Genomic DNA, 20,900 nt, shown 5'->3' with positions numbered 1-20,900 from the left:
ACTGGATGCTCGAGCGGAACAATGAGTGAGCAGGATTGTTCAGTACCATAGATGGGCAACAGTGTATGAAATTAGGGAAAATCTGTATCAGGAACAAATTCTGATTGCATGTTAATGGGCAGTGTGCCGCACATTACATTACATTGTAAGGGCTATAGAAGCAGAAGCCTTATACGAACACCACTGATATCAGCGGCAAACAGGGTGAAACGCCTCCAGTTTGCTCAGCAACAAAGGAATTGGACAGTTAATTATTGGCACAGGTCACGTAATCAGATGAATCACGTTTTCAATTACACCATGTAGATAGTAGGGTGAGGAAATAGAGAACAGCTCAAAAGCACGGAAAGGAGGATCCAACAAATGGATCAGTCACCATTAAACCTTCAGGAACTGGAAGATGCAGTTCATCACATTTGGAGTAATATTCCCCACAAAACAGAGTTAGTAGAATCCAGGCTTAGAAGAATTCAATCCATATTAAGGGCAAAAGGTGGGCCAGCAAAATAGTAACTCGGTGGTAATAATATTTTGTCCACTTTGTGTATGTCCAAGTCCACTCTCATCTGTAAAATAATGCAATATAAGATATGCAAACTGGTGTAGTACTCGCATTAGCCGCAAAGTGGTTTGCACTCTCTTCCTGTATTTCCACATCATATCTAACCACCATAGAGTTTAAATAAACTCCAATCGCTTGTATAATATCCTAAGCATGTTATAAAGCAGATTATCACATACAAACAAAGCTAAAAAAAATTAAAAATGATAGGGCTTGGGCTTAGTAAACACATAGGTCTGAGGCAATATCCTGCCCCATTAATATTTTTTTGTATAAATTAGACAGAACAAAAGGATAACAAAACAGTATTGCTACACTGTGACTTTAAGAACCACTGCTTCACATCACATATGTAGAGAAGGAAATATGTAGGGAAGACATGTTATATGCCTAATCATTCCCAGAAGTTCTACTGCTAGTAAACATTGCAATGCTTCTAAATAAGCCATATTTTCCTCTCCACAAATAAACACGAGCTGCTAAGCTATTAATCAAACAGAAGATGTAAAGCTTCTACCAAACATTACAATATTATAAAGAATAAAAAAAAAAATTTGCTGTGTATTTCAAAATCTATATTCCATCTATACATTTCTTTTGTTCACAGTTAGATAGAAACAGTTTACATTAAATGTTAAATAATTTAGAATATGGTAATAAAATACATTCCTCAAACATCTTTAATTTTGTGTAACTTGCGGAAAAGAAACAAAAATACACAAATGTATCCATATACAGATCCTCAAACCAAGCCAAACAGCCCTGTTTGGCACATTACAGATTTTGTGACTTAGGTGCCCCATGCGACCTTTTCTTAATATATGCATATTACTGTGTTATACTAAAACCTAAGTACTTAGGGCTTATTTCAGAGCTAAAGCCGCCGAAGCTGCGCAAAAATATGTAAATGTCGCACCGATTGGGATTCATATTGAGACACCCAGCTGCGGCTTCACAAATCCAAGTGGCTGCATACAAAGACGCAGCTTAGTCGCAGATCAGTTGATTATCAGCCTTATGAGATACTGCATGGTCGTGCAGAATGAGCCATTTTGACTGCCTACAGGATCATAGTCGCAGGCAGAGACATGCCAAGAAAAGGATCACGACACGCCTGCCATTTAGCTCAAAAATGGTCCTTGCCCATCAATCACTTTGCAAACAAATCCTCACTGTGAGCAACATTGGTAATGACACTTGACTCAGGCGCATAGGCAGACCACCGATAATCGCTCAACTGCTGACCCTTAGTAAGCTATTAGGGGGATATTCAATTAGCTACAGAGGTTTAGCTCCCGAGTTATGTGCCCAGCACTACTCAATTATTTCCCATAGTAAGTCTGTGGCTAGCGTGCGGAAAACCACAGCTCCCAGGTTAAGTGCCCAGAGCTTAGCAATTACCTCACACAGTAACATCACAACTACCCCTGAAAGCCCTAATGAACGCATATTTCTGTTCGCACCTCGGAAGGGTGCGTGCAGAAATCCACGTTAAGTGCACTCTCTGGGCTAGTCGCGGGCTTACCGTGGGCAGTAATTGAATAGCTTCGGGCCAGTAACCCAGGAGCTGAATCCATGTGATAAGTCCTGCGGCTAATTGAATCGCCTCTTAAGTGACTAAGCCAATTAAGATGCAAAATTCAGGAAAAAGGATGTAATCAGGATAAAAAGCCAAAACACAAAAGTCCAACAGTATAGGACCTCTGCATTTTGCCTCAGATTCAGAATTTTTTCTTGAATTTTGTCTTAATACACTAATAGAGAACAAAGGGTCTGATTCATTACAACAGTGCAGGCAGTTGGCCGATTGTTCCGTACTGCACATGCATCACACTGCGATTACACAGAGCACAGTAAGCCATAGCAGAGCGACTGACAGGTTGCCAGCGTTTGGGGGTGGTGACAGGGGAGTGGTTGAAGAAACACAGGCGTGCCTGTCCGTTTGAATGCCGTTATGTGGGCGTACCTAAATTAGTCTTGAAAAAGTGCACAAACGCACGAAACGCATTGGAGGCACTAGGTGGCTATCCTGAACTCTTCTTGGACAACCAGGCTACACGGCCAGCCACACACACCATCTGCCCCGAGTGACATCATCAGCGGCCGATCGCGGCCAGACGCTACGGGACCATAGAGAGCAACAGCCAAGGCCAGGCTCCAGCTCTCTAACTACCACCACAACCGACACCATCACGCTGGAGAGGAGAGGAAGCGGACGGTCTAAGGAAAGGGCAAGGTAAGGTAAGGAAAGGAATGTAACATCTTTTCATGGACAGTCCAAAAAGATAAAGGACCCATCAATTCTCCTAAAAGGAGCTATAAACATGTAATTGTTTATCAATTAACACATTTATTTACAGGTGCCACAATTATTTTATTTTATTACATATAGGCTCAGTACCATTATATTCAACTAATTTATAACAATTGAGCTGCTTAAGAACAAATATAGTGCGGTGTTACATATCTCCTTTATAGCCATTGCGACGGCATACACAGCTTGAGTACTTACTGCGTACAACGAGGTTAGTAATTTCTAAGTAAGATCAGGGCTGCTTTAATTCTGTGAGAGGCTGATGTTGCTCGATGTTACCAATGTATACGTATGACTGCAAAGTATTACGGATGTGAGATAGCGGTAGAGGGAGGCAGTAGGTGTCTCTACACTGGCAGTGCGACGGCATTGCGATAGCATTCATTAGCATATTTTCGGAGCAGACCTGCGAGCGATTACGGAGCTGCAATTGCAATAGCGATCGGTAATGAATCAGGTCCCAAGTACTGTGTTTAGGATTAGTATTTTTTGTTGCAAAGGAATTGGTACAAAGTATTAGATTAAGCATAACGATCCATGGTGCGAGTCACTTATATAAAGTACAAGTGACATAAGCCACGCGTTATGATTAATATAGAACTTTTCTTTTTTTTTTTTAAGTCCTTTGCTACATAAAATACTAATACTAAATAAAATATTTAGTACACTATTAGGGACTTATTACAATATTAGCGACACAAAATTCAGGAAAAAATAAAGCATGAGAATCAGTACCCGCAACGGAGTGACCAGGCATATGGAGCAAAATAGATAGGTGTATTAGGACAAATATGTACTTTCAAATACATTATTAAATCATTTAGAATTGTGCTTCAGTTAAATGTACTGAATTGCTGGGAGGCACTGGGCTATACATAATAGTGACAGATAGCTCTAACATAGCATGCAAATACAGAAGAGACCATATGAAACAAAAACAACAGTGTTTATACAATAGATAGGGCAGCTTTATTGCCCGATCTGCAAAGAGCAATATTAACATTTTGTTATGATACTGTCAGGTGTATTTAGTATCCTTCACTTATGAAATCATTTATATAATGATCTATTTTTATTTACATTTTATAATACATTGTTATTTTTTCCTTAAAACAGAGCAACTAAAAATGTATGCAGTCAGGAGGCTCTAAAACGATTGTTACAGACTACGCGCAGCCGCTATTCATTAGGGTGCAGGATACCACAGAACCCAACATAAATCTCTTTGCTAGGGGCAAAACTAGACCTAGGGTGGCCCCATAGCAAAATTTTTATGGTACCCCCACAGCCCCCACCTCCGCACTCCTCCCCTCACACTACCCACTCCCCTCGACTTACCTACTTTGTGGTCGCACTGCACAGGGCAGGCACACCTCCTCTCCTAGTCAGCTCCATCTCTCCTCCTCACTGACTGATGCTGGGAGGAGACAGCGACGCCTCCTCCCAGTATCAGTGAACGAGGACAGCCAGAGCCGACAGGGAGGACACGATCACGGAGGGGAAGGTCGTGACCACGGAGAAAGGGGCCATGACCACGGAGTAGGTAAGTCGAGGAGAGGATAATGAGGAAGGCGCGGGTGGAGTGCGGAGGGGGGCCGCGGACAAAGGCCTGGCACCCCTGCACCTACGGTAGTTAAGCCACAGCTCTTTGCTCATCTCAAAATATCTCCTGGCTCGATCCCTCTTACAAGCACTGTGTCTCTTATCCACAATTGGTACTTGCTCACATTCACAGAACTTTGTTTTGGGCTGCACTCATATTGTGGAATGCCCTCCCACCACATACAATAATAGTTTGCTCTGGTCTCCAAAGCTTCAAGTATTCCCTGAAAACTCACCACCTCTGGCAAGCGGATTAAATTACATAGGGGGAATTAAATTGTTTTTTTGGACAGCGATAATTAAAGGGCACCCGATGGAGCAATTCAATCATTTTGCTGATCAGGGATTCCTGCATTATTTGTTGCGCGCTTGTCAAGCAAAATGCACACTGTTTTAGCCATGTGCACGGGTTTAGCAACTTCAAATTCCAGGTTATGGCTCCCAAACAGCCAACTCTTCGCAAATTTCTGCTCGCCACCTCAGGAGGCTGCTAGCATAAATAATGCAGTCGTGTTCGATCAGCAAACAATTGAATATCGACTGTTGGGCACCAATTACTTACAGGCGCCCAAACAACAACAACTGAATTTCCCCCCCATAAGCACCCACAATACCTCCATAAGCTATACTACCAAATTACATCCCCTCTCCATGTCTCCAGCCCACCAAGAGCCTCTGCAATCTGGATAGACCAACCTGCAATATGTGGCACTTATCCCTATGTATCAATGCCTATTTCCCTACAGATTGTGAGCTTGCGAGCAGGGCCCTCTTACCTCTTTATCTGTCTGGTATTACCAAGGCTTTTACTATTACACTGTTTTATTACTATTTTGTTCCCAATTGTAAAGCGCAACGGAATATGCTGGCATTATATAAGTAACTAGTAATAAATCAATACGCAAATAAATAAACAGCTGACACTTCACAGCCCTGATCCTTTTCCTGTTTTACATTTCCATTCACACTTAGAGCAGTGTCTGGCTGAGTCTTTCATCACTTTTCCTATTCTAAGCTCCTGCCCACCATCATTTAATGCCAACATCATTCCCCAGCTACACACTTCACAGCTTTCCTATCCTTCAGGAGGGTGGAGCTGTCACAACTATAATGGCTGCAAGAGAGGCTTACAATAGGAAGACAATGTTGGAGACTGGCTGTTGGAACTCAATGAGGAAAAACAATGATCATAGTCAGTGGCAGCTTCAGAAGAGCAAGGGGAATAATATTGTCAATATTACAGCCTAATCAGTCTAGTTATGAAATACATGCTTTCACGATCAAATCTAATATCAGATTTTATTTTAGTAAAAATGGATTACTGTAAAACACTTTGTGTAAGCAAATAAGAGGGGCCTGCTTTAGGTTACATTACCTTGGTTATGTTCTCAGATATACACTGTGGTCAGAGAAGAGCAATCAATCCTTTTGTATTGCCAAGTTAAGAGTTCCAAAGAAATTATTGGTTAAAACACCTATACAATACTTTCCATTATCTATGTTTGAGAAAACTTCTTTATAAATTTGTAACCACTAAAAGGAACAACAAACGTAAGTGTCTACATTACACCCTAAGGACTGAATATAAAACATAATGAAGCTTCACAATATGTGAAAAAAGATTATACTATATTTAATGGAAGAAGTGCATCTGCTAAGGAGAGAGATATTTGGAAACCATTACTAGAACTGTTCTAGGATAAAAGAGGAATACAATACTTCATTTAAGTTTACCAGCACACCTCTTTCAGTAATGTCACTTAGGAAGGAGTTTTATTTTTTGAAAGTTTAAAAAAAAGTAGAGGAGTGATTTGAAAAATTGTCAGTTTCTCAACAACGTCAAATTTGTCAAAGAAAAGTCCTGTTGTGAAAATTCTGCTTAAATAGAGCTCTGTAAAGTGTAACTGCCTATCATGCTGAAAGAGGCAGGTCGGTAAAAACAGGTTGATTCGGGATAGTGGGTGCAGTATTGCTAGTTGGGTAATACATAAAGCTGGCCAATGGTGGAAGAGGAGGGGCATGTAGCTGACCAGTGTTTTGCCAATACTTCCGTGAGCCCAACATTGCTTAATTACTACACACCCTATAGGGATGTTGCGATGGCACATCACCAACGAATTGCTCCCAAAGTATAGTGTGTGAATGATAATGGTCAAATTGAGACAGGAAGGCATTCTGAAAACTATATATTGAGAATCAATCTAAATTGTGTGTCAAATTTAACCACAAGGTCATAAAAAAATAAAAACAAATATTTGTACTACACCTAGGAAGGAATTCAATTGTTGTTGGGTCCTGCGTCCCACTCTAAAGTGAGAGGCAATATTCAATTGTTGGTGTTGCTGGGTGCGAGTGCCACAGGCAACCATTATTCCTGCAGCCCTCCTGGGCTTTTGGGTGCCCAGATTGCCGTTGGCCCAGTATTTTCCATGGGTTTCCGAAACATGTGGGCGTGACATGTGCGATAAGTAATAGGTGTCTGTAGTACTCGCGCCCAGTGCCACCAACAATTGAATATCACTGTCACTTTAGACGGGAACTGAGAGCGCGATACAACAACTGAATTCCTTCCATATACCGGCTCCACAAACTATGGCACTATGGCTTTTGGGAGAGGTTGGCACAATTCAATACTTCCGTACAGTATTTCCTCCTCCAAACAAGACAAACGCCAGCAAAATGTAAAACCGGTATGTTAAGGAAACTCTATACATAGGCAATATTTAGGATTCCCACAAATTCTATACAATAGACTAGGATACCATGTAGTCCAAACTGCTCTTAAAATAAAAAAAACTCACAACACTGTTTTTTGAAATTGTCGAAAGAGGTAAAACATTGTGCAAACTATCCCCCAAAGTTAAAAATTAAACATATTGGACCATATTGAATGCAGCAGCGTCCGTGTCTACGTAGCGTTCCCACTAGGCTGTTTTAGCGGGGCGCGGCACCCTGCCCTCTTTCTGGAAGGCAAAAAGCGCCCTGCCCTCCAGAAGGAGGGCAAAAAGCGCCCTGTCCTAACAGCCTGCGGGAACTGTCTTCACCCGCGGGTCGCAGTGCCCCGCGGGTGAAGAAATGTGCGGTGACCCGGTCACCGCCGGAGAACAGACGCCGGGCGCATGCGCCCGGCATCTATTCTCCCTGTCTGCAGGGCTTGGGGGCTGCCCGACGTGTCCCCAAGAGTGACGAAAAGGGGACGCGACTTATAGACACGCCCCCTTTTCGATGACCATGCCCCCTTTTCGGCTGCGCGCGTGAACGTGCCCTCTCTAGCTCCGGCGCCCTGCCTCACGCCGGAGCTAGAGTGAACACTATCTACGTCTTTTGCCAGACGCAAGTCAGTAACTTTACGCAAATGCTGCAAAAAAGCCCTTCCCTGTTGTACATCCGTGCGTACGAATGTGCAAGGACTGAGACACCCGTCTGGTGCGTCTTTCGGCACACCATCAGTCGCATCATCGAAACTTGCACCAGCCCTATGGTAGGTGCAGATTACCAGTCTGAATATGGCTTCCTATGAAAGCGATTAAGCGTCTGTGTTTGTAAACAATTCAGCTCCACGCCTCCCGTAACATACCCATAATACGGACCATCTCCGTGAATCTCTTCCTGCGCAACCAGACTGCAGCCACTATAGAACTCTACAAATAAGGAGTTCCCTGCTCATTCAATGTACACCGATAGATCAAAGAAATAGAGTTCATGTGTTGGCACGGAAAAAATAGTCACGTTCCTTATATGGTTAATGTCCACTTTCCTGTCGTATTCAAGCTGAAATCCTCCACAGAAAACAAATTAACTCCTTATATCTTAATGTGTTGTGCTTGTCCCATTGGAGCAGTTGTTATAGTCCAATATATGTGGATACATAAATAAAAATAGAAAAAACTTAAGTGTAATAAGTTTTTTTATTTAAAAAGCAACACATAAACAAGGAATTCACATAAAAATGCAATAAAAGAACCACAATCGGCAACACCCACATTGGGTTATATCCACAATAAATTAGCACTTGTATTTGTATAATCAATTACCGGCTACAATATAGAACTGGCAACAGTCAGTCCTTATAAACATGTAGTATATACTACACCATTAGAATCCCGGGGCTCTCCTGGCTAAGCTAGTTGTTACCGGCTACGACTGCCACCAATGCGTTTCCACCCCCTTCTGGGGTCTTTTTCAAGGTGAATAGAACAAGTTCTATTCACCTTGAAAAAGACCCCAGAAGGGGGTGGAAACGCTTTGCTGGCAAGATCCAGTGTATGGTGGAATATCCTTCGATGTGCCGGTGATAACTAGCTGAGCCAGGAGAGCCCCGGGACTCTAATGGTGTAGTATACACTACATGCTTATAAGGACTGACCATTGCCAGTTCTATATTGTAGCCAGCAATTGTTTGATTATACCACCTATGGATACAAATGCAAGTGCTAACTTATTGTGGATATACCGTGCCTTGCAAAAGTATTCACCCGCCTTGGCTTTTTACCTTTTTTGTTACATTACAACCTGTAATTTATTTTTTATCTGAATTTTATGTGATGGATCTGCACAAATAGTCTAATTTGTGAAGTGAAATGAACGACTGAACGATTTTTGACTGCATTAAAATGAATGGAATCGTCCAAGTCTGACTGCAAACACATTAGATGTCAGATATCGTTATCTGACAAACGGGAATGCACATCGTTCATCGTCCATCTTTCAGGCATGTCAGATATGTCAGATATTCCTTCAGATATGAACGACTGAACGATTTTTAAATTGTTATCGTTCAGATCTGAAGGAAAAATCTGACCGTGTGTATGCACCATTAGTCTACTTTGGTGAAGTGAAATGAGAAAAATATATATAAAAAAGAATCTTTATAAATAAAATTCTGAATATTGGCATGTGCATATGTAATCACCCCCTTTGCTATGAAGCCCTTTAAAAGTTCTGGTGCAACCAATTACCTTCAGAAGTCACATAATTAGTGAAATGAACTCCACCTGTGTGAAATCTAAGTGTCACATGATCTGTCAGTATAAACACACCTTTTTTGAAAGGCCCCACAGAGGCTGCAACATCACTAAGAGGCATCACACCATGAAGACCAAGGAGCTCTTCAAACAAGTCAGGGGCAAAGTTATTGAGAAGTACAATTCTGGGTTGGGTTATAAAAAAATATCCAAATCTTTGATGATCCATCAAACAGAACATTGCAAAGTGGGGTGAATACTTTTGCAAGGCACTGTAATCCAGGTATAACTCAATGTGGGTGTTGCCGATTGTGGTCCATTTATTGCTTTTTTATGTGAATTCCTTGTTTATGTGTTGCTTATTAAATGAAAAAAACATACAGTGCCTTGCAAAAGTATTCGACCCCCTTTGCATTTTTCATGTTTTGTTGCCTCACAGCCTGGAATTAAAATGGATTGTTTGAAGGTGTGCACATGTCCCTTTGTTCCTTGTTTGGAGAGCTCCTTGGTCTCCATGGTGTGATGCCTCTTGCTTAGTGGTGTTGCAGCCTCTGGGGCCTTTCAGAAAAGGTGTGTTTATACTGACAGATCATGTGACACATAGATTTCACACAGGTGGACTTCATTTCACTAATTATGTGACTTCAGAAGGTAATTGGTTGCACCAGAACTTTTAAGGGGCTTCATAGCAATGGGGGTGATTACATATGCACATACCAATTTTCAGTATTTTATTTATAAAGATTATTTTTTTATATATATTTTTCTCAATTCACTTCACCAAAGTAGACTAATGGTGCATACACACGGCCAGATTTTTTTATTCAGATCTGAACGATAATGATTTAAAAATCGTTCAGTCGTTCATATCTGAAGGAAAATCTGACATATCTGACATGCCTGAACGATGGACGATGAACGATGCGCGTTCCCGTTTGTCAGATAACGATATCTGACATCTGATGTGTTTGCAGTCATTCAAATCGTTCAAAACGTTGGTAAAATCGTTCAAACGTTCAGTCGTTCATCTGACAAATCTGACCGTGTGTATGCTCCATTATTTTTTAATCTGAATTTTATGTGATGATCTGCACAAAATAAATAAATTACAGGTTGTAATGTAACAAAAAAGGTAAAAAGCCACGGGGGGTGAATACTCTTGCAAGCCACTGTATTACACACGTTTTTTCTATTTTTATTTATGTATCGACATATGTTGGAATATAACAACTGTTCCAATGGGACAAGCACAACACATTAATATATAAGGGGCGGTATTCATTGATTTCGCGGTCCGGATCTCCAGTCTAAAAGGGACGGGAAATTGCGGGACGTTATTCAATAGTTGCTGATTTTGACGCTGATCGTGCCCATAGTGGTCGGGTTTATCCGCGTAAAATTGCTACCTCCGACCACAGTGCTGGGCGTGATCGCGAAAAGTGCTGTTTGGGCACCCAAACAGGTAACTTTTTGCCATTTCAGCTCGCACCCCCGTGGAGGTGCGAGCTGAACAATTGAATAGCTCCTGTCGGGCGTGTAAGGGGTTGAAACAATTGAATACCGCCCAAGGAGTTCCTTTCTGTTCTATGGAGGATTTCAGCTTGAATACGACAGGAAAGTGGACATTAATCATACAAGGAACGTGACTATTTTTTCATATTTTATATATGATAAAAGTCAGCGCCAACGCATGAACTCTATTTGTTTGATCTATCAGGACCATATCCGTGTGTCTCAATAGCCCCCTCCCAGTTACTGCCAAGGAATGACCAATACATTTTCAATGTATGCGTGCATATGAAATCGCGACTACGACTCTCTAAGAACACAATCTGGACGCATGCGCAGTAAAACAAAATATTAAAAAAATGCTCAGCATTGTATCTGGCCAAGTACTAAGCCCATTGACACTAGTAAGGAGGGCGACTGTCCTTTGACAATTAGGACACGTGAGACCTACCCATATTAAACAGTATCCGACTGCAGGGCAAATGTCAGAATATAAGTCAAATGCTTGCTGAAGTAAGGGAAACGTTGTGTGATCAGATCAAGTGCAGCTAATGATACTTTTGATGGGAAACTACTTTTACTAATGCATTAGAGTAATATAATATTATCATCTAAAAAGTACTTAGAGGACAACCAAATATAACATTCAAGTCACTACGGAATAAATAAATCTTATACCATTCAGATGCGGTAAGTATATATTAAGCCAGGTTAAACACAATGATCCATTCACTCATCCCTACCTCATAGGAGTCACGGCCATTATGCCCTGTAGCTAGCCATTATAGACAGACTCGCTCCAGTATCAGTTGCAGTAATACAGTAATATCTATATACAATACAGGGGTGGTGCAATGACGTTCATTAATTAATAAAAGTAATAACTCACCTATGTGAACTTTCCTCACAAACTAACTTGACTTGAACTCATCTCTCCTGTGGGATATAGGAAGAAGGGAAGTCATAGATAGTCTTGCCCACTGCCCCATCCTATGGCATTGATATTACACATATCTGACAAGGCAGTGGGCAATAGACTTATGCACAATACTGCCCTTTAAAAGTGGATGGAAAACCCTTCAGATCCAGGTAGATCTATCTATAAAAAAAAAAATACAAAATACCACTGATTGTAATAAAATGCTGAATGTGAAATGCTGCTTACTTGTATTTTTTTTTTACATTTTTCTGAAAACTAACTATGGCAACTTAGAAACATACAAGGCACACTGCTGTGAGCTCTACAATCCCCTAATTATAGCATGTCATAAATGCACTTTTCTACAGATAGCTACACAATTGGACACTCTGGTGCAAATGGCAGGCTGAACAAGAGCAGTGATTGCAGAGACTTCTAAGAATACCCACAGTTGGTATAATAGCAGCAAAGCACAGGTCCAAGGTGGTGTATGAGAGAACAGAGACCTGTATACAAGAAAATGTAATGGGACTAATGTATGTGGGTGGTGTGGGCAGCTAAGCAAAAGAATAATAATGCTGCAAATCTATCAAAGTGTTAAAAATTATTATTAAAGTTCTCACCCTCATTTTGTGCAAACTACGTGTGATATATATATAGATATATATATATATACACACATACATACATACATATACATGCACACCTATGTATAGCCACCAACTTTCCCAACCTCATTCAATTATGTAGCAGTGCTCCTCACAGTAGATATATATATGCAACGATCATGATTGTGTCAGATATATTATGACAACATGCAACAGTGAATATTTACTTCTTTGTCTTTATGGGTACCATCCAATTCCTCTATTTCTAGTGTTATGTCAGAAGAACTGGTTAAAGGTATCTTGAGCTCTGTATATAACATTTGATCTTAAATAAATGAGAATTAACAGTGGAAAAAAGCCACTCAAACTGATAGGACTTTCTCATAGGTACGAGACTCAAAATAAACTTTAGAAGAGCCTTAAGGCAAGGGATGACAATTTAATGTGTGTTATGCCATCAACTGAACATGTTCTCAAAATCATAAATATATTTTTTTTCCACTGGCTAATTAGATTAGAAAATAACTTTGTTTTAATTAGCGGCACTGCAACGTCAGTATATGCAGAGGACAGAGGTCATCTGACCTCTGCTGTATGCAAAGATAACCTATTCCAGAAGTCATGTTTCAAGCTACAGCGAATGGCAAGTCTACAGCAATGTAAACATCCATTAGAGAGCGCACTAATCCCAAGGAAGCTACTGCATCTATGGGCTGCCAGTAAATCCAGGATCCCATTACAAAATCAATTACTGCAGCGCATTTTTACTGTTACAAAACCTGGTGATGGCCAAATGACACTGGATACTTTTTGCAAGACCAAGACAACGGCACCTATGCTCAAACCTTCTTTACACACACTTACATCGTAAGTTCAAATGACCCCTGTGGACCTTTATCAGTAAAGAAATCTGGATGGTTACCTTTGGCTGGCTAAGACATTCGAAGGAGAGCCTCTGCAAAGGGTCTGATGGATAGCTGCAAGAAAGCAAGTCGGAGCAGCAGGTTGAGCGGCCCAGCCTTTTCATTAAAGAAGAAATGATGCTGCAGCCACAGCCACACATTGACTTGCTTAGGAGAGGAGTTCTTTCCTTAGGAAATAACCACTGCTATTGTCCCACATGCACTGACGGCTAACTGGCTGCCTCATTACATAGCTCCCTGGATGGAATTAACCTTGATCAATAGAAGAGGAAAAAATGAGCAGTGAAGAAAAAGGGAACAACCGACTACAGCTTGTTGGAGGTTATACACTACAGTGCTTTTCTAACCGTACAAGCAGCAATCTTAAGTGCACGTGTCAGTGTTCACAAAAGCATTATATCTTCAATGAGGTAAGTCTTTTGGTAGTTATTCAAGGTGAATGTTCAAGGACCCATAAGTAGTACTGTACACTTAGCACTGTACTCTGACACAAGAGATGTCCTGTTCAGATGTTACGGCTCTGCAACCTATCCAACCTGTTATCCCTTTGGTGATGGTGCTCTCTATGCCAGAGCCAACAGGAATCAGCCACACCTCTCTCAGCTGTCCCCAAGTACCCTGTGGGATAAAGGCTCAGTACCTGGAATATGCTTCCTCAGTCAGAAAGCAGGGAATGGCTTACTAGATGTGCTTAGCGGCTTGCCAATCACAGCAGCTGACCTTTCCTGACTCCAGCGTTCAGCAGGCACTTGCCAATTACATACAGTGAGCACATCTCTCCACTGAGCTGCACATCTATCTGCTGTAATAATACGGCCAAAGCATTCTGCATCAGGAGCTTCCATAACAACACCGAGGTGCAAGCCCACATGCATCTTCCAAAGGTTAGAAGAAGAAAAAAAACAATTCCACAGAAACAAGAGAGAATTCTAAAGAACTTCCCTTACATGAAAATCAGCTTTTTCGATAGTACATTTCACAAGTATTTAAAAGCACTCCTAAATTGTCTCGCACTTGCTTGGGAGCTGCAATCAGACAGGAGAACTCTGCCTAAGCAGCATCTTCCAGTGCATATATTTACACTAAAAATAAGATTTGTGGTATGACAGCGGCATGCCAATGCTTGGGCTGCACAGTACAGAAATGTAGGAAAACATAACTAGTCATCACAATTTAGTTTGAGCAGGTTGTAAGAGAATATCCTCTCTCCATCACCTTGCTGTGCCCTTTTGATATTAAATTGTGATATCATATCTGTCCGCAGGTTAACCATGAGCAGGATGTGCAGAGGTAATGAAGAACTGAAGCACTCTGGCAATTGGTACTCTGGTTGCAAACAAGCAAAATAACGCAGTAACCCTTTTACTCGCCTGCTGGAGGTACTGTCTGCTGCATAGAATTTTAAATCCTCATTCATCTGCAGATGCAATTCAGCTGCTTTAGCCAAGGACTTGGCTCTTTCTCTCTCGCTTCCCTGTGCTGCTTCTTACAGGGGCTGTTCAAGGAAAGTGCCGATTGTGTGGAAAATTTAAAGTAATACCAGGTGAAATAACTTAGATTTAAGGAGGTGGTTAACCAACTTCTTAGAAGCAGCAGCTGGATTCCGTCTGATTGGAAATGCTCATGTTCGTCACGTTGTATTATGAAGCGGAGATGTGGATGATGATTTCTGTTTTGCACTGAGCTGGCAGAAGCAGCCATGAGAACCAATGTAAACATACTACATTAAAGTGCAAGGGTCAAATATCAAATATAACCATTTCCACACACGTAAATCACATTAAAATAAAAAACCTTCTGCAGAAGCAGTAACATATTACATTCTTCAACAACACAGCAATCTCAGTAACATGCTTCTCACTGCCCTGAGCTCTTACACACACCACTCAGGAATACTAGTGTTAAAGTGCCTGTGTGTATTTTTTAAAACCTTTGTAGCGTCCATGGGGCACATTCTGTGTCATCCACAGAGATGGCATAAAAAAGGAAAATATTACGATACAGGTGTGTATTTTCACAAATAGTACTGGAGACCATTGCAAAAAGTGAAGTACTAGTAGTAGGAGTACATTCCGTGGGACAGAAAGTGCAAGTGTATACATGCTTCTCTGCAAATGCCTCTTACAAAGACCTATTCAGCAACTGTCAACCAGCAGGAAGGTCAGACGACACATTGTTATGTGACAAAGTACATAACCACTACAGAGAAAATAAACATCTGCCACACGCAGCATCCCTGCATAGTATAAGAGAAATCTATACCACTCAAGAGGAAAGAAAATAGCATTTCCTTTCAACTTTTAGGGTGCAACAGTTTAAGAGGGGCAATGCAAAAATAACAGAGAATGAAAATACAATTACAATACAATTATATCTACTAGGCCAGTGGTTCTCAAACTCGGTCCTCAGGACCCCACACAGGTCACATTTTCCAGGTCACCCAGCAGGTGCACAGCTGTAGTCATTACTCATGCTGGCCATACACTCTGCAATTATCGGGACGATCCGCCCGATATCGGCGAATCGCCGCGATAATTGCAGCGTGTATGCGGGCGACCGAGGGTTAAATATTGCTCGGTCGGGCATGCTGGACGTCCGATGCGATATTTACCCGGGAAACTGTCGGCCGCATAGGGCAGTGTATGCCCAGCGCGGCCGACAGACAGACATTTCCTGTGTTCCTTCCTACGGAAGGAACAGGGAAATGTCTCCTCCCCCGGGGGCGGAGCGCGGATGTCGGGCTATACACTGTGAGATTTCTCTCACAGTGTATGCCGGCGATATCTGCAGCTGGCAGGCAGCCAGATAAAATGTCTGTCGGTCTGACAGACATTTTATCTGGCAGTGTATGCCCAGCATCACTGACACATTTTAAAAGATCCACAGGTGGAGCTAATTATTTCACTTGTGATGCTGTCAGGAGACCTGGAAAACATGCACTGTTTGGGGTCCTGAGGGCAGAGTTTGAGAACCTGTGTACTAGGCCATAATACAGTGATAGCAAAAACATGTACTTCATTCAAGGGTTTGCTGCAGATAGAGGCCAATACTAGAGTAAACATTTTAGTTTTGTAAATAAAGACATTATTTGAGGGGGGAATTCAATTACTAGTGATGTGCTGCATAACATCACTGCGACGTCCATCTATGGACATTACCATTTAATACATAGGAACTCCGCTATGGGGTGTGAGAAGTTGCTAATTGCAGACTGCCTCCCCTGACCATCCCGGAGGTTCTATCACCTTCTCTTACATCCCACAAAGTGAGATGAATAATGAGTTCAAAGCTTTCACAGTCTGTATTTATTCTCCTAAATGAAGATGAAGCAAGATATTGCCCTTCTACTCACTAGCATCACTGGTTACGGTAATTGAATCCCCTCATAAGTGTTCAATAATAACCCAAAGCAACCAATCAGAAATGAGCTTTGATACAGCTAAAACATCTTGTACTGTAAAGCACGGCAACAAAACATCATCTTTTACTCTGTATTTCAACTGACCACAAGCTGCAACACCAACAGGGATATTAGGAAACTCCCAATAAAACTGACTGAAATCGACATGATCATTTTCGGGTACTGTGGCCCAGCCTTTTTATTATTATTATTATTATTATTATGGGATTACAGTAAGCATGAGACATGTAACATACAATCATCCAGAGATACATGGATCACAACACTCAAAACATACAAGAATTGAAAAGAAAATCCAGTACCCATAAAGTTCCAGAAAAATGGTAATCCCACAATATAGGACAGAAGGAAACAATGCGCTTAGAAAGTGAGAGTTGGAGAAAGAGCTGGTCTTGGAGAAAGTGCTCTAGCAGGAAGGAAATATGAAGAGCAAACGTCTAATCTATTATTTAGAACCTGGTTTCTGTGTGTCAGCTACTTTATTGTAATATTGATTAAGAGGATGTATATACATACTGCTAATGATACACACCGGAGATATGTGCAACCGACAACCACGGGGAAATAACGGAACATGATGGATCAAAGTCATTAGACATAGCTAGTATTTGCTGGTCTTGTTTTTGGATTTGCTACAATCATTTCACACCTCCTCCAATGGTATGTGATACGTATAGTTCTTCTTTGGCAATAAGAGAAGGAAAATACTACAAATATGTACTCCTAATAAATTTTAAAGAAAGGGAGTAGGAAAAAATGGTGTGGGGGGAGGGCATATTTATTGATGCTATCCTAATCCCATATTTGTGGTGTGTAAAAGTGCAGATAAAATGAAATGTCTGCGTGCGAGCTGTGAGACGGAGCAGAGCCCTCCCCCAGGGAAATAAGCACAGTAGCACTGATACGCTTCTCTATCATAACAATAAGATTCTTCTCTTCAGCCACTGGAATGAATTACAGATATTTGCAGGTTATGATATCTTTCACTGAGCTAAAAGGAAAGTTCCTCATGATGCATTTGTACAGGAGGACACGTGAAGGACTCCAGCAATGTATCTATAAGGCAGATACTGTACAAACGTATACTTACAATATAGAATCATCCCCTTCAGTACCAAACATCTACATATCATCTGAATGTAACCTGGGCATAGAAATTAGTGTTTAAATGAACACTCATCGAGCAGGGGACATCTTTATGTACTGGGCAACTAAGGACAAACAACACCACATTCACTACCTTGTGACTGCTATAGCATCTTGTACATGTACTTATTCTGTGATTAATATGACAGTGCAGCAGCTGAAGGTGGAACTCATCTCCCAATGCCCTCATAAAATACTACCCGTCACTATTAAGCCTAGCCGTTCAATCCTACAGAAAGCCATATTTAAAACTAGTTTATTAACATCTTAAGGCCCCGACACAGACGACATTTTGAACGATTTGGCCGATTTCTGACTGATCGGAACAACAAATCGTTCAAATCATCAAGTGTGTACGCACTATGCGCGCTCCCGTGGTGTCGACCATCACATCTTCAGTTCTTTTGTACATGCAGGAAGATCTGTCAATCTTGTAAACAATTCGCCACAGATCGTGGAGTGTGTATGATCTACCAAACGACCAGGCAATATGGGTACATTATATAGTTAAAGATGTAACCACCAAACAATGCAAGATATATTGTTTGGTCATTTGTAATACCGCTTTTATATCGAAATTCCGGGTCTGACCCGGAGGTTGGAACAGGTTTCCAAACCGGAGCAGACCCGGAATTTAGCTGGTGCCGACCCAGGATATTCGCGAGTCCGCGACGTTCACAACGGAGCCGGGTCTACAGTGACCCGGCTCTTTTGGCGTGGAAGTGGACGCTTGTAGATGACGTCATCTCCAAGCGCCACTGAATCCGGCCAATCAGCAGGCATGCGACTTGCTCCAGGTCGTCGTGACCCGGATTGCACCGTTTACACTGCAGGGTTTCACGGGTCATTCCCATGTTAAACCCCGCAAGTTACCTGGGTTGGATTGCCGGGTCACTCGACCCGGGCATCCAACCCTGTCCCCTTTTACACCAAGGGGCTACCCGGGTTAACCCTGCAATAACCCGGGTTTTAGCTCTGGTGTAAAAGGGGTATTAGATTGCACAGTGTGTATGCAGGGCTCGACAAAACCCAGGGGCCAGGTTGCCATGGCGACCAGATATGGCTGCCTGGCGACCAGATTTGAGGGCAACCCCCTGCCGCCGCTAGTGTAGTGCAGACCGCGGTCCACACTACAGAACACACAGCCTCCAGTGGCATCTGTGTGTTTTTTATAGCAGCAGATGAGCGAGCCAGACAGACTCTCATTGGCTGCTGCGTCCACGGAGGGAGCTGGCTGACGTCTCTCCCATCCCATAGTGCAGAGCGGGCCCGGAGGAGTAGACAGCAGCGGTCGTCGGCAGAAGCGGGGATCAGGTAAGTTGTGGGGGGGGGGGGGGGGGTGTGTGTGTGTGTGTGTGTGTGTGTGTGTGTGTGTGTGTGTGTGTGTGTGTGTGTAAAGGGCTCTGCATAGGGGGTGTGGTTGTTACAGGGGGCACTGCATAGGTGGGAGGCCGCTACTGGGGACACTGTATGGGGGGCTGCTACTGGGGCACTGTACAGGGTGAAGCCGCTACTAGGGGCAATGCATATTGGGGACTACTACTGGGGTCACTGAATAGGGGGGGATAGGGAGCTACTACTGGGGGCAATACATAGGGGGGACCACTTCTGGGGGCACTGTATATGGGGCACTACTGGGGGCACTGCATAGCGGACCACTACTGGGGGCACTGCATAGCGGACCACTACTGGGGGCACTGCATAGGGGTGCCCAAAGCATATTCTTGCACCTGGGCCCACCACTCTCTAGTTCGGCCAATGCCAACGATGGCTTTGCTTGCCCGGGGTTTTTTGGCTGAGGGCTTGCCCGGGGTTTTTTGGCTGAGGAGGGGTGGTCTTTCTGGGGGTTGGTTGCCTGGAGAGGGGGTTTAGCTGCTCAGTAATGTGGCTGTGGAAGGGTGGTTTACCTGGGGTTCCCCGTTAGTGGTGTGGCCATGGGGGTTGGTTGCCGGGGCGTAGGTGCTCAGTAATGCTGCCCCGGTGGAAGGGTGGGTCTGGCTCCTACACTTTCATCCTGGCTCCTAGATTTTATAAACATTTGTCAAGCCCTGGTGTGTATGCACTAGATTTTTTGCCCAGGAGTTCAGGGGAATCGTTGACAACATTGCATCGTTTGCAAGTCGTCTAGTGTGTACCTAGCTTTAAACAGTAAAAATTTTCTGTCTGTAAAACAACTAATGATAAAAATGACAATAGAATAATGCTAGTTTATGAAGAAAAATATCTACAATGCAAAAGAACCATTTTACCATAATCTGCTACTTTCTTTAGGAGCTAAGATCAGCTTCAATTTAACACCACAGGCCAGATCACAGGGCGTAGGTGTGAAAGGGAATGTATGCCATCAATCATCAGGAGTCCTGCTCCACCGCACATCAATGCACAACATGCACCACCTGTACATTGCACGTACAGCTGAGATTTGTGTGGCCAAAAGTCAAAGCAGGAAAATATTTAACATAAGCTTTACTAGGAGATGTTAGAAATGCAGTAAGGAGACATGTGTATCATTATTTCTGTAGATGCAGATACATGAAGTGTAAATACAATACCACTGGCATACAGAGAATGCACAGAAGAGAGTACTGATCAATCTGTCCATCTGAGACGGAATTGCTTTCATGCCCTACAAATACATTTCTGAAGGATGTTTTTGCTAGATGCCATCTAATATCACCACATAATAAGGTTAAGAAATTAGAAAAAAAATAAAATGAATAAAGAGACACTGCAAGTTTGGGCACTGCCCATAAAGTTCACACTGCCCAAAACACTTCCTGGGTGATAGTTTGAAGGAGGAGAACATGTTCTTAGGGGGCAAATCTCCAATGGGACAATTGGGGATCAGTCCGGCTGTTTTCAATGAATCACCATAGTAGTGATTGAGCGCTAGCGCTTCTCTAACAGGAAACACATTGGCACTCAAACCTCT

The 20,900-nt window shown here is 42.3% G+C and overlaps 1 protein-coding gene across 2 annotated transcripts in view; it reads right to left on the bottom strand.

Moving 5' to 3' along the window:
- FBXW7 (F-box and WD repeat domain containing 7) overlaps positions 1-20,900 on the bottom strand; it is a 260,641-nt gene that overhangs the window by 174,806 nt on the left and 64,935 nt on the right. The window contains exon 1 of one of the 2 annotated variants that reach the window (XM_088448227.1): positions 13,401-13,541. The exons of the other annotated variant lie outside the window; for it this stretch is intronic. Coding sequence (XP_088304353.1) covers positions 13,401-13,541 — 141 coding nt within the window. Of the gene's footprint in view, positions 1-13,400; positions 13,542-20,900 lie in introns of those variants that run through there. 2 annotated transcript variants of the gene reach the window in all.

Source organism: Taudactylus pleione, unplaced genomic scaffold, assembly GCF_031769625.1.
Source record: "Taudactylus pleione unplaced genomic scaffold, aTauple2 ptg000021l, whole genome shotgun sequence".
Taxonomy (NCBI): Eukaryota; Metazoa; Chordata; class Amphibia; order Anura; family Myobatrachidae; genus Taudactylus; species Taudactylus pleione.
The sequence above is the reverse complement of the archived record's forward strand: the minus strand, read 5'-3'. Positions and strand labels throughout refer to the sequence as shown.